Source organism: Marmota flaviventris, chromosome 18 (assembly GCF_047511675.1).
Source record: "Marmota flaviventris isolate mMarFla1 chromosome 18, mMarFla1.hap1, whole genome shotgun sequence".
Taxonomy (NCBI): domain Eukaryota; kingdom Metazoa; phylum Chordata; class Mammalia; order Rodentia; family Sciuridae; genus Marmota; species Marmota flaviventris.
This window is the reverse complement of record NC_092515.1, coordinates 46,036,281-46,049,963: the sequence shown is the minus strand read 5'-3', so window position 1 is coordinate 46,049,963 and position 13,683 is coordinate 46,036,281. Positions and strand designations below refer to the sequence as shown.

The 13,683-nt window shown below is 35.1% G+C and overlaps 1 protein-coding gene across 1 annotated transcript in view; it reads right to left on the bottom strand.

Annotated features, from left to right (window-relative positions):
* The window catches only part of Lrrc36 (leucine rich repeat containing 36), a 59,902-nt gene that overhangs the window by 31,701 nt on the left and 14,518 nt on the right, over window positions 1-13,683 (bottom strand). Inside the window, exons 2-5 of the mRNA XM_027953963.2 lie at window positions 8,349-8,476; window positions 4,738-4,930; window positions 3,861-3,957; window positions 1,562-1,650 (exon numbers count right to left, since the gene is read on the bottom strand). Coding sequence (XP_027809764.1) covers window positions 1,562-1,650; window positions 3,861-3,957; window positions 4,738-4,930; window positions 8,349-8,476 — 507 coding nt within the window. The remainder of the gene's footprint in view (window positions 1-1,561; window positions 1,651-3,860; window positions 3,958-4,737; window positions 4,931-8,348; window positions 8,477-13,683) is intronic.

Here is a 13,683-nt window from a genome sequence, read left to right as displayed (position 1 = left end):
TTTTGAACAAGAGAGTCAGTGGGAGCTGTTTTCCAGGAGAGCTTTCTCTTAGCCTGTGGCATGACCATCAACATGGCATAACCACTTTAATCATATTGGATTACCAACAGTGCTCTCAGGCCACCTTCCCCAGGGATCTAGTACAAATACAATTTGCAGTGGAAAACAAAGCTATTTAATGCCTCAAAGTAAGAAAACAAGTTTATATCAAAAAAATCCAGGCAACAGCTGGTACTTTCAAGAACCTTCAGAAATAGGCTATCTAGTAAAGCAGTTGTTATTAGTAGAGATTGTGCACTTTAAGACATTTTAGCTCACAGAATGAGTCTGTGCTAATGACACAAAATGACAAAAATGGAGTCTAATTCAGCTCATACTGAATATTAAAAGGGATAGTAAAATTATGTTTCAAAGTATTTTTCTGTCTAGAAATGGATCTATAAATGGTAGAAAAAGTACCCAGAAAAAGTACTAAGCTGTACACCAAATGCTGATAATGGGGAAATCTATATAACAAAGTAAAACTGGGATTCTCATTAGAAGTAGGCTTAAGGAAAAAAAAAAGAAATAGGCTTATGAGTAATTAAAGTGTTGTTCTCAGACACTTCAGTATTTGTCAAAATTATTTTTAAAAATTGCATCCATTTTTAAATAAAAATGCTATTTAAAAAGAAATAAAGCAACCTATAGTTCCATCAATCATATACACTGAAACAGCCAAGAAAGAAAAGGTAAAAATCATACTTCAATATAGTTTATTTCACTATAAAATACTGTAAAAATGACTTACCAATAAATGTCTACATGGATAAATAAGTCAGGAAAATAAAATATTGTAGGTTGTGAATTGAAAACTATTAATATCTAGACTACAGAGCCAATTTATTAAATTATTGCTGAGATTTTAGAAAATCTACTGGGTTTTAGACTTTATATATAATTCAATAGATCTTTCAAAAGGACAAAGACCTGAGACAGAAGAAAGTTAAAGGTTATCTTACTTAACTGATGAGGAAGCCAGGTTAATTCACAAGGATGCACTGAATACAATTTATCTGTTGGAAAGCCTTCTCCTTGCCTATGGCAGGACCATTAATGTGGCATAACAACTTTAATCACATTGGATTACCAATAGTGCTTACAGATATATAGCATGAACACAAGAGATTCTGCAGCTGGGAAGGTTCTTGGTTGGGGAGCCCAGGAGGCCCAGGGTATCACTTGCACAGACACAGATGAGTCACAAATCTGACTAATGAAATCGATCACCTTGGCATGGGGATGGGCAACATAATTTTAGGGTGTTCTAATGATGTAAAATATATAAATGAAATTGAACTCTTTTACTACAGCTTGTGCTTTGAAGGGTTTTGGGTTACATCTACTCAACAGAGTCTTTCTGGAATTGAAAGGAAGAAGGAAAAATACAGTCAATAAATCTTGTGTTTGTTTCAGATCTATGCTCTCTCAACTACTTTGTCTTCTTCCAATTCAAGATTGGCTATGACAGCTGAAAAAACTAATATCCTAATCATTTTATGATCACAGAGAGAAAGTTTACCTGTTTCAATTCTTGTGTCAACATCAGTATTGACTTTTGATGCAGAGCCCTCATCTGTCACACAGTTTTTTATTGTCTTCTCCCTAGAGCTGTCACATAGAAGAATTTATTTGAAACTCAAAAGAAAGCTTTTAAGATCACCAGTCCATGCTATTTAGAAAACATTAGTTCATGGTGGTCAGATTTTTTTCCCCAGATGCTGTAGGATTATTCTTTACAAATATCTCAGAGTTAAAGTCATGATTTTTTAAAAGTCATAATTTTTAAAAAGTCATAATATTTATACTGGGAATGATGAGAGAGAAAGACACTATCATTCAGAAAATTTAGAACTTACTTTGTTCTCTTGACAGAAACTTAAGTCTGAATGAGAGAGTAGGATGTTTCCTTTTTAATTATTTAAAACACTTATAGTTAAGACACATTAAGGAAGATTCTGCTGCTAAGAATTATAGTGGAGACAACTATAGCCATTAGTTAGAAAAACAGATAAAAAAGGCAAATGTTTGCACTTGATTGAGGTAGATACCTTGGGAAGTGGAAGCACAGGAAGCCTAGACTATGTGCCAGGCTCTTTAAACTCACTATCTCATTCAATCATAAAATCCTACCTACTAGTATTAACCCCATTTTATAGGTGGGGGAATAGATATTCAGAGAGTCTTAAAAAGACTTCACCCAAGATTGAAGAGCTTGTATGATATTAACACTGAGCATAGAGTAACATTTTACATCTGGTGTAGCAATTACCTATATGGTACCTAAACAGATAAATGATGAGATTAATATTTGTCTTACTAGAAAGTTTATTCAATTATACATTAATTCATCTCTGTTTTCCCAGTGCATTTAAAATAGGAATCAGTATACAAACTATATCTATACAAATAATTTTTAGAAACATTCTATTTCTGTCTACAGCAAAGTAAATTTTCTTTATGTAAATTAACCTCAATAAACCTGATTTTTTTAAAAATAGGGAACAAAGGAAAGATAGGAAACTAAGGATGTTCTTTGAGGGTTACACTATAAAACATATAGATCAGAGCAGAAATAGGCAAAGTGACTAAAAAAGATGATGGTAGGCCAACAGGCCTTGACTTCATTCATTCATCATTCAATAAATGATTTCTTAGCACATTCTATGTGCTAGGCACTGTCATAGGCACCACAGACACTTCAATAAATGTGACCAACAAGTCCTCAGGCTCATGAAGCATATGTTCTATTAAGGGGTAAATACAATTAAAAAAAATAAACAAAAAACTTATTCTGGAGAAGAATGGAAGAATAATGTTGAGATACATTCACAATATCTTGTTAAATTAAAAATGGTATGTATAGGAAGCAAATTACTATAAAATAAATGCATATATATTTATATGCACAGAACACATACACATATATACCCGAGTAAAAGGATATTTATATAATAGTCTTATTTCTGGATGATGGGATTATGAGTTACTTATTTTTGTTTCTCATAGGTTTTTCCTGTACTTTCCAAATTCTCAAAAATAAGCATGTATTACTTTTGTCATCAGAAAAAATACTAATATTTACAACTACATGTATCTATAGTACACAGATGACTAAAACAAATATGCCTACATGTACACAAAATATTAATAATAGTTAACTCTCAGTGGTAGGATATAGTGATTTTTCCAGTATACCTGTAGGTGTTATTTAAATTGTAATTATTTATTTAATTTTCACTTAAAATTATAAAGCTAACTTTTTAAAGAATGGGTTTTGAGATAGAAGATATGGTACCTTCTTTTTATGGAATTTTAGTAGCAATAAATGAAAATATCTACCATTCAGAGACAGCCTCAAGGTCTGTTTATTTTTTGTTTTGTGAAGAAATACTTTCCTTTTCTTCTTTTGACATTTTTTTTCTCTAGCAGTCTTGCCCATGGTAATTTAAATCTCCTTATTCAATAGAAAAATACCATGTGCTTCTTGATAATTCTATCAAGAAAAAGAGTTGCTAAGCATTTATGGAGAGAAGTCATCTCATAGTGTTCCTATCTATAAGCTGTGAACAACAACACTGGAGATTTTAAAAGTATATCCAAAGCACACCTAGCAATTCAAGAAAGCAGGAATGAACCCACTAGGGCAAGTCTCATCAGATAAATATCAGGATGCTGAAAAGACTTTGATTCCAGATCTAAGTAGTTACAACTTGTGGGAGATTTCTGCTGGAAAATAAAGAAAATTGAAATTCACTATGACCTATGTCCAGAAGCAAACTAGAATGTTGTTTGTTTGTTTTTATAGAGAATTTTCTTACCTTTTTTCCACCTCTAAGAGGAAATTTTCACTGTTCCCCAACTGACTAAAATGCAGCTTGGCAGCTTTCCTCTCACTGTCACGAACAGTACGATCATCTGGAGGCAAAAACCGTGGTCTGAGCATGTTTATTTTTTGGAGTAAAGAGTAGTGGGTCAGAAAACCTTATTTACATAGGAAAAACTAAAGACCAGCCTCATATTTGTGTGTTAGAGACAGGTCACAACAAATACTATTGTGTTGTCACTGGAGAAAGCAGTAACTCAGGGAGACTACAGGGATGCCATAGCAACAACTGCCACATAGGGTAACTACCCCTTCAGAAAAGTGGAGCTTACACAGCAAACAATCTCATGTTAAGACTGAAAGTTAGACCATTTTCTGAAAGAGTTCACTTAGTTTCCCTACAATGATTTTCCCAGGAACATGTAAAATCAAATTTTACATCAATAAGAAATGTAAACTTAATAATAAAATTATAAGAAAATGCAAACCAGCTCATTCAAAGGGATATTTCTTATTCCTTGCCAACTGAGTCTCAAAGAATTATTAGTTTTCTACTGCTAATACAGTTGAAAAGTTAGGGCACCTGGAAAAACAAGTATCAACCTGGAAATTTTATGTTGAGAAGGAAGTAGTGGTGAAACCATCAACTGAAGAAAACTAAAGCTGGAAGTGACTGATAAAATCATAGGTGGTCATTCAATAAACAATAAACGGACTCGTCATACATCCTGCCAACACAAAGAGTTACATAAATATTGACTAATAAATAAACGTCCCTTGCTAGTGCACACTCTGGGCCAACATCCAAAAGGTTAAGAGGCAGCTGATTTCAAGTAAGATTCTGGGGAAGGAGCAGAGGAGGAGGGTCTCACCCAATTTCTCCAGAGTTTGTAGTGTGTACACAGCAAAGAGCCTATAATCTGTATCTTTCCTTACAACAGGATTGAGTCTCAAATCTAATTCTTTGAGGAAGGGTAAAGGCTGTAGGCGGGACACCTCCACTAATGAAGGGATGTTGTTATAATATAAATTCAGGTCTTGGAGTGAGCATAAATACTGGATGCCCTGCAAGGAAAAGACCACATTAGGAAACTGCACATTGTAGGAAACGTATCTACTACTTTCAATTCTTAAACGCATTACCCAAACCACCCACAAGAAAGACAGGGTTAGAACTCCTATTCAGTTACCTGAGAATAAGACTACTGCAGCCCCTGGGCTCAGAGTGTTCTATGTGTTAAAAAGTTCACATACATCTTTATAAAACATGACATTCATATATCATCAGATATTCCCTATATCTGTTGGCTCCCAAATCATTTTCCTAATTCAATCCTTCCTAGTGGTAGCCAGTCCAAATCACTTTGGCTTTCTCACCTTTGCCTCAACCATTCTCCTTACTCCCTATGAACTTCAATTTACAAAAGGAAGGCAGGTAGAGTTGCTTCTGGGGTAGGAGGACATGGTGGTGGTAATAGAAGTAGTAGTAGTAGTAGTAATAATAATGTGATGGTATCCTCGTGTATCAATGCCTCACTTTGAGTTTCAATGTATTATTCGGTGAAACAAAACAACACTTTCTCCAAGTCTTCCCTGGGGGACCTGTCTAGGACCCTTCTTGTCCTTGTTTCCCTCTTCAGAGTTACTGCCAACATGAACGCTCCCCGTCTTCTAATCAGTCATTTCTCTTTGTAGAAATGTTCTTCCATTCTGTTCTCATACTGCAGATTTAGCAAACCCAGTCCTTTACTTAACTGGCAACAATATAATCAGGACTGGGAAAAGCCACAATTTTCCTGTTCTGCTGAAATCTGCTATTGAAAAGAATTATTTAATTTGCATATATTTAGCTTGTTAGCTGCTTTTGCCCAACACTAAATTTCAGGATATTTCAAAACATATACATATATTTGTAATCACCTAATTGCAATAGTTAAAATGCTTGTCATAAGAATAACTGCCATTGAGGATTATTTCAGAAAGGTGAAATTATTTTCCATTATGTATTTATAAAATAATGTTTTTATTCTTCTCTCATTTAAAATCATTTTCTTATTTCAGGAAATTCAGAAAACTCAAAATATGTATACAAAACATTCCAGAGTAGAACCCTATTTATTTTGATGCATTTCTCTCTGTTTTTAAAATTTTATTAACTTTTACACTTTTAAAGAGTCAGTGATTAGCAACTGTTATCAGTGCCTTTGGTTTTACTCTCAGGGCAGTATACCATTAGGACTGTATTTTTTTCATATTTTCTTTCTTCCGTATTTTTATTGGTGCATTATAATTATACATACTGGGGGATTCATTGTTATATATTTGTTTATGTACATGATATAACAATATAATTTGGGCAATATCATTACCCAGTATTTCCCTTTTCCCTCTTCTCCTCCTTCTGCTCCCATCTCTTTCCTCTAATTAGGACTGTCTTTAACGTGTCTAATGCACCAGCTCAAACAATCTTCTTTTTCTTTTTCCTTTGTTTTATACTAGGGCTTAACCTAAGGATGCTTTACCTCTGAGCTACATTCCCATCTCTTTGTTTTTTTCTTTATTTTGAGACAGGGTCTTGCTAAATTGCTGAGGATGTCCTCAAATTTATAATCTTCCTATCTTAGCCTCCTGAGTAGCTGGGATTAATGTGTGCACCACCATGCCAGGTGGTGCACACATTCAAGCAACCTTTTAATGTCTTTCAGTATAAAATCAAGGAAATCATTTCTATCCTCCTCTCACTTTTCCCAGTTGGCATGATTTAATGTATTCCCTAACATTGCATTAGAAAAAAGCCACAAGACATTTTCTCTCTGGGAAAATTGAGAAAAGTAATTCAGACCTACTGGAAATGAATATAAGCAGATAAATAATACATGCAAAAATGTAGAAAATTAACATTTACCAAGTGCTTCCTATATGCCAAATACTGTACTAGGAGTTTTATATATGTTGTTTGATTACATGTTAATTTCATTAACTTTCACAGCAGTTTTTCACTCAATTTATATAAGTATAAAGAAATGGAGCATAAAAACAAATTACAGAAATATTCACTTAATTTTTTAGCACAAAAGGACAAATAAGCAAATGTACATATGAAAACGGGAGACTTAAGAACTCTGAAGTAATCCTTTCTGAAATTGATGGACCAAATATAAATGACTGCTAAAAATAGTCTAAATACTAGTTCAAGTTCAACTTGGAGTTGCTATTTTTAGTCTTAGTTGGAAATTTGATCTTGTTTGGGCTTTTTTTTTTTTTTTTTTTTGGTACCAGGGATCAAACCCATGGGCACTTAACCACAGAGCTACACCCCCAGCCCTTCTTGAAAAATTTTGAGACAGGGTCTCACTGAGTTGCTTACGCCCTCGCTAAATTTTTGACGCTGGCCTGAAACTTGTGATCCTTCTGCCTCAGCTTCCTGAGCTTCGGGGATTACGGGATCATCCAGTTGGGCTTGCTATTTTAAGGCAAGTTATACCTTCAGATTGGGTCTGAATGGTATGGTTTGAACGGTATGGACTCCCCTAAGAAGTGCAAAATTGGCAGAATAATCCAGGAGAGTCTTTGTCATCTCCAGTCTTCTATAGAAGGACTTTGCCAATTAGCTGGGGCAAAATGGGAACATGTAGAAGAAGCACAATTTGAGGATCTATCATAAAGAAAACAAAACTTCCATGTATGTGCTGTATGTACTTCTTTGCAGAGCTCTTTGTTTTCTAATCCTTCCATATGCTCTTCAAGTCTGCTCCTACTTTCCTGTACTGCTCTGTGTTCCACCATGCCTCGACATAGACATTCTTTTCTTTTTTGAGACCACCATTTCCTGATCTTCGTAGAAAAAACCCACTATAGCAATGTAACCCAGTGTTTCTCTGTGTGCTTCCTGTACTACTATTATCAGAATGCCCTGGGTGCGTCCTGAGCCCACCCATACCCAGGGTGTCTCTCAGAGCAGAGATTAAGAATCTGTACTTTTATAAGTGCTCTTCATGATTTTTTTTTTTTTTTTTTGGTGACACTGGGGATTGAACCCAGGGGCACTCTACCATTAAGCAACATCCCCAGATCTTTTTATTTTTTTTAGTTTTGATACAGGATTTAGCTAAGTTGCTCAGGCTGGCCTTCAACTTGTGATCCTCCTGCCTCAGCCTCCAAAGTCATTGGGATCACTAGCATGTGCCACCAGACCTAACTTCTTCATGATTTTTTGTACATATTGAAATTTGAGTTATTTCCCTAGGCAATGAGTGCTTAATATAGTTAATATAGTACAAAAGGAATTTACCCAATATTTTATAAGAAATTATCTTAAACATAGAACAAAGTGAGTTGAAAGAATTTTATAGAGAATAATAAAATTTAGCTGGGAAGCATTTAAAAAGAAGATTTAATACTCCCCAGGCTAACATTATTTCTCTCTTTTGCTCATCAAAAAGCAAACTGGGCTATCTGGCTTGTCATAGAATATAGAACTTACCTTTAGGCTAGTGATCAAATTCCTTGATAAATCTAAGGATCGGAGATTTTTAAAATTTCTGAAAGCATCACCAATGGAATGAATTTTTCCAGCATAAGATCCCTGTAATGAAAGAGACTCCACCAGTTCTGAAAAGAGATCATCAGTATATATATTATGATCTCCACTTATATAAAAGTAGAGTCAATGAAAGTAGGCCTTCCTTCTTCCCATAACCCATCTGTGAAAGGCCCTATATCCAAGGATTCTAAGATCACATCTTCTTTTTTAAATCAGCAGTATAACAGAGCCCTGTGGCGCAGGCCTGTAATCCCAATGACTCAGGAGAGAACTACATTGAAATAAAATCTTGAGGTGCTAGAACAATATAGGCCTTATAAGCTTTTCATAAGCTAAAGAAAAGACCTATATCCTGGAGAAATTAGTGGGAACAGAATTTATACTAGATGGAACAGGGATGATAGGAACAATAATGATAAGGTCTAGACACAAGTGGGGAAGGGAAGCAAAAATAGCAGATCTCAGGAAACAGTTCATGTTTTCCAGTACTTTGTGAACACAACAGAAGAGGGAGCTCCAGATCCTTGAAATAGAAAACTATGGGGTTGGGGGCTTACACTGGAGCTCACCCTTCCTATCTTAAAAGTACAGAAGAACTTACTTCACTTAAATACACAGACAGAAAAGGATTAGAGTCAAAGCTTATATGAGGGTTATTATAAGAAAAAGGAGCAGAATAATATTCATAGGAAATAAAAGTATTCCAGAAGGATGTGCCCACAGAGCAAATGAAGATATCATAGCAATGCAGCAATTCTCAAAGTGATTCCCAGACCACTTGAGGTTCCGAAGATATGTACAGGGATACACAAACTATTTTTTTAAATTATTTTCATAATAATATGAACCGGTACTATATTGACATTTGCACTTAAGATACAAAAGCAAAACTCACTGGGCTGGTAGGATGAATCAAGACAATGGCATCACATTTCACCAGTGGTTAATGCTTTCTTTACTACTGTATGTTTGAAGTTCTTTTTTTTTGGGGGGGGGGCTCCTGGGGATTGAGCTCAGGGGTATTCAACCACTGAGACAAATCCCCAGCCCTATTTTGCATTTTATTTAGAGACAGGGTCTCACTGAATTGCTTAGTGCCTCGACTTTGCTGAGGCTGACTTTGAACCTGCAATCTTCCCGCTTCAGCCTACCCAGTCATTGGGACTACAGGCTGCACCACCACACCTGGCAATGTTTGCAGTTCTTTAAATTTCATTTAAGATTTCCCTTAATAGCTGGGCTCAATGACACATGCCTATAATCCTAGTGGCCTGGAGGTTGAGGCAGGAGGATCATAAGTTCAAAGCCAGACTCAGCAACTTATCGAGGAACTCAGTGAGACCCTGTCTCTAAATAAAATATAAAAAGGACTGGAGATGGAACTCAGTGTTTAAGGGCCCCTGAGTAACAACAACAACAACAACAACAAAGGAAAGAATTCCCTTAATACACTAGGTGCAGTAGCACATGCCTGAAATCCCAGAGATTCAGGAGGCTGAGGCAGGAGGATTATAAATTCAAGATCAGCCTCAGCAATTTAATGAGACTCTGTCTCAAAAAAGTAAAAAGGGCTGGGGATATGGCTCAGTGGTTAACCACCCCTAGGTTCAATCTTCAATCCCTTGGTACCAAAAGAAAAAAAAATTATCTTAAAAAAGTAATAACAATGATTCATTTTATTAAATCTTTGTGTCCGTGTGTGTGTTTCTGGGAAGTGAACCCAGGGTCTTAAGCATGTTAGGTAAGTACTCTCATTGAGCTATATCCCAGCCCTAATTGTTTAAATCTTGACCTTTGAGTATATATCTTCTTTTGCATCATAACTAAATGGAAAGTATTCATGAATTATTTCTGCTACATATTGAAGAATGGTGAATGCCTTGTAGAAAAACACTTTTATGTGACTGAGTTACAAGCTGGACTAGGCACTTTTTTTTTTTGAGAGAGAGAGAGAGAATTTTTAATATTTTATTTTTTAGTTTTCAGCAGACACAACATCTTTGTTTGTATGTGGTGCTGAGGATCGAACCCGGGCAGCACGCGTGCCAGGCGAGCGCACTACCGCTTGAGCCACATCCCCAGCCCAGAACTAGGCACTTAAAAAAAAAAAAAAAAAAGATTTCTTTTTTAGTTGTAGATGGACATATACTTTTATTTTGTTTATTTACTTTTTTTATGTGGTGCTGAGAATCAATTCCAGTGCCTCATACATGTTAGGGGAGTGCTCTACCACTGAGTCACAACTAGGCACTTAACTAGGCACTTTTTAAAATTTTTTTTTTTATTTTGTTTATTCTTATGTGGTGCTGAGGATTGAATCCAGGACCTTGAACGTGCTAGGCAAGTGCTCTACCGCTGAGCCACAACCCCAGCCCAAAACTAGGCTCTTTTTAAATGAAACATATTTACTCAGAGAAAAGCAACCTGAAAAACTATGGTTTTTCTGACTTGAATTTTTAGCAGACATTTTCTTAAAAATAAGCAAAGTGAGTCTGTCACTTCAGGAAAACAAATGATAGTAATTATTATCCATTATAACAGTCTAGCTTCTAAGAAAAAATAAAATTTGGAGGGCTAGGGATACAGCTCAGTGGTAGAGTAATGCTAAGCATGTAACAGGCCCTGAGCTTGATCCCCAGCACCACTAACATTTTATTTTCTTTTGGAAAACTTGTATCTGACACCATGAACTTGATAGCTTCCTAATGCTTCCTTATTTTTTTAATGAGATTGACAGCAATATAATTTTAGATGTTACATAATGAAACTTGTCAACATTTAGAAGATATATATAGCTCAGTGAGTCAATATTTTTTAAATTACCAATGAATAATGTTATAAAACCATGCTTTGTTAAAAGAGTCATTCAACAGCAGGGCATACCAATGGATTTTACTGTAACAATACAAAAAGCTCAGTGATATGTTTCAGATTTCATATACAACTAAATTTTAAGAAAATACCATTTTCCCAGTGTTTATGCCTTATCAAAGAAGAATTTCCATAATAGGCTATTGAAACATTGTTCCCTTTTCCAACTACTTATCTGTGTAAGATCAGATTTTTTCCCCATGTGTTTCAAACAAAACAATATATCACAATAGATTTAAGACAGAAGTAGATATAAGAATCTGGCTATCTTGTATTAAAACAGACATTAAAGAGATTTGTAAGAATACAAATCGATATTCTATTTTTTATTTTGGAAAATATATCTATTGTTCATAAATATAGTAGGTAACCATATAATGGGTATATTATATCTATCTTTTAATGACTCAATAAATTTTTAAAATTTTTTCTCAGTTTTAATTTCTTTTTTTTTTTGGAGGGGGGTACCATGGATTGAATTCAGGGGCACTCAGCCACTGAGCGACATCCCCAGCCCTACTTTTATTTAGAGACAGGGCCTCACTGAGGTGTTTAGTACCTTGCTTTTGCTGAGGGTGGCTTTGAACTCAGGATCCTCCTGCCTCAGCCTCCTGAGCTGCTGGGATCACAGGTATGTGCCACTGCACCCGGCTCAGTTTTAATTTCTATATGGTAAATACTAGTAGATAATTAAAACTCTGTGAGGTCCTCAATAATTTTTAATAGTGTAAAGGAATCTTGAGACAAAAAAAATTGAAAATTACTGAAAAATGTAAGTTGGAATTAGGAAAATTCAGAAAGATGATTGGAAAGAAAAGGAAGATTTGAAAATAGAGAAGAACAAACTCAAGAAATAATAAAAATATGTAATCCAAGGGGCTCCAGAGGCTGAGACAGGAGGATCCCAGTTCAAAGCCAGCCTCAGCAATTTGGCGATGCCCTAAGCAACTCTGTGAGACCCTGACTCTAAATAAAATACAAAATAGAGCTGGGGATATGGCTCTGTGATCAAGTGCCCAGAGTTCAAACCCTGGTACAAAAAAAAAAAAAAAAGAAAGAAAGAAAGAAAGAAAGAAATGAAAAGCAATAATAAAAATAAAGTTTAAAAAAATAATTTCAGAAATGAGGTTAAATGGTACATGCCTATAATCCCAGCAGTTCAGGAGGCTCAGAAATTTAGTGAGGCTCTAAGCAACTTAGCAACTTAGTGAGACACTGTCTCAAAATAAAAAATAAAAAGGTCTGGGGATGGAGCTCAGTAATAAAGCACTCCTGGTTCAATCCCCAGTACCAAAAACAAAAACAAAAACAAAAAACAAGAACAAATAAAAACATAGAACAATTCCACTTCTGTCTATACTTTATATCCAAAAGAATTGAAAGCAAGGATTGAAATAGATACTTTTACACCAATGTTTGCAGCAGCATTATTCATAATAGCCCCAAAGTAGAAAATATCCAAATGTTCATCAATGTATACATAAGTAAAATATGGGATAGATATAAAATGAGGTCTTATTCAGTCCTAAAAAAAAGAAAGAAATTCTAATATATACATATTCTCAACATGTTTAAACTTTGAGGACGTTTTGCTAAGTTAAATAAGCCAGACACAAAAGGAAAAATATTGTATGATTCCATTTATACAAGATACTAGAACAGTCAAATTCATAGAAACAGAAAGTACAGTGATGTTGCCAGGGGCTGAGTGCAAAGTGAATGGTGAGTTATTGTTTAATGGGTACAGGGTTTCAGTTATTGTTTAATGGGAAGATGAAAAACTTCTGGAGAGAGATGGCAGTAATGGTTGCAAAACAATGCAAATGAAGCTAGGCACAGTGGCAACATGCCTGTAATCCCAGTGGCTCAGAAGGTTGAGGCAGGAGGATTACAAATTCAGTCAGCCTCAGCATCTTTTCGAAGCCCTAAACAACTTCGTAAAACCCTGTCTCAAAAAACAACAAACAAACAATAACAACAACAAAAAACAGTGCTTGAGCACCTCTGGGTTCAGTCCCTGGTACCAAAAAACAAACCAACAAACAATGTGAATGTAATTAATGCCACTAAACTGGACATTGTTTGGATTTTTTTTTTTTGACTTTTGTTTTTGTTTCTTGGCTAACAACTCACTGTCTTGATTTCTATAGGTTTCTACTTTGAAGTCAGGAAATGACAGTTCTTTGACCTTTTCTTCTTCAGTGTTATGTCTGATATTCTAGGTCTTCTGCCTTTCTGTATAAACTTAATAAGTTTGGTGATATCTATAAACTAAATAAATGGCTGGTACATCATTTCTTTTTATGGCTGAGTCATATTTCATCATGTAGATACATCACGTTTAATTTATCCATTCATCTGTTGATTGACAACATTGTTAGGGCAATACAAGTCAAAACCACAA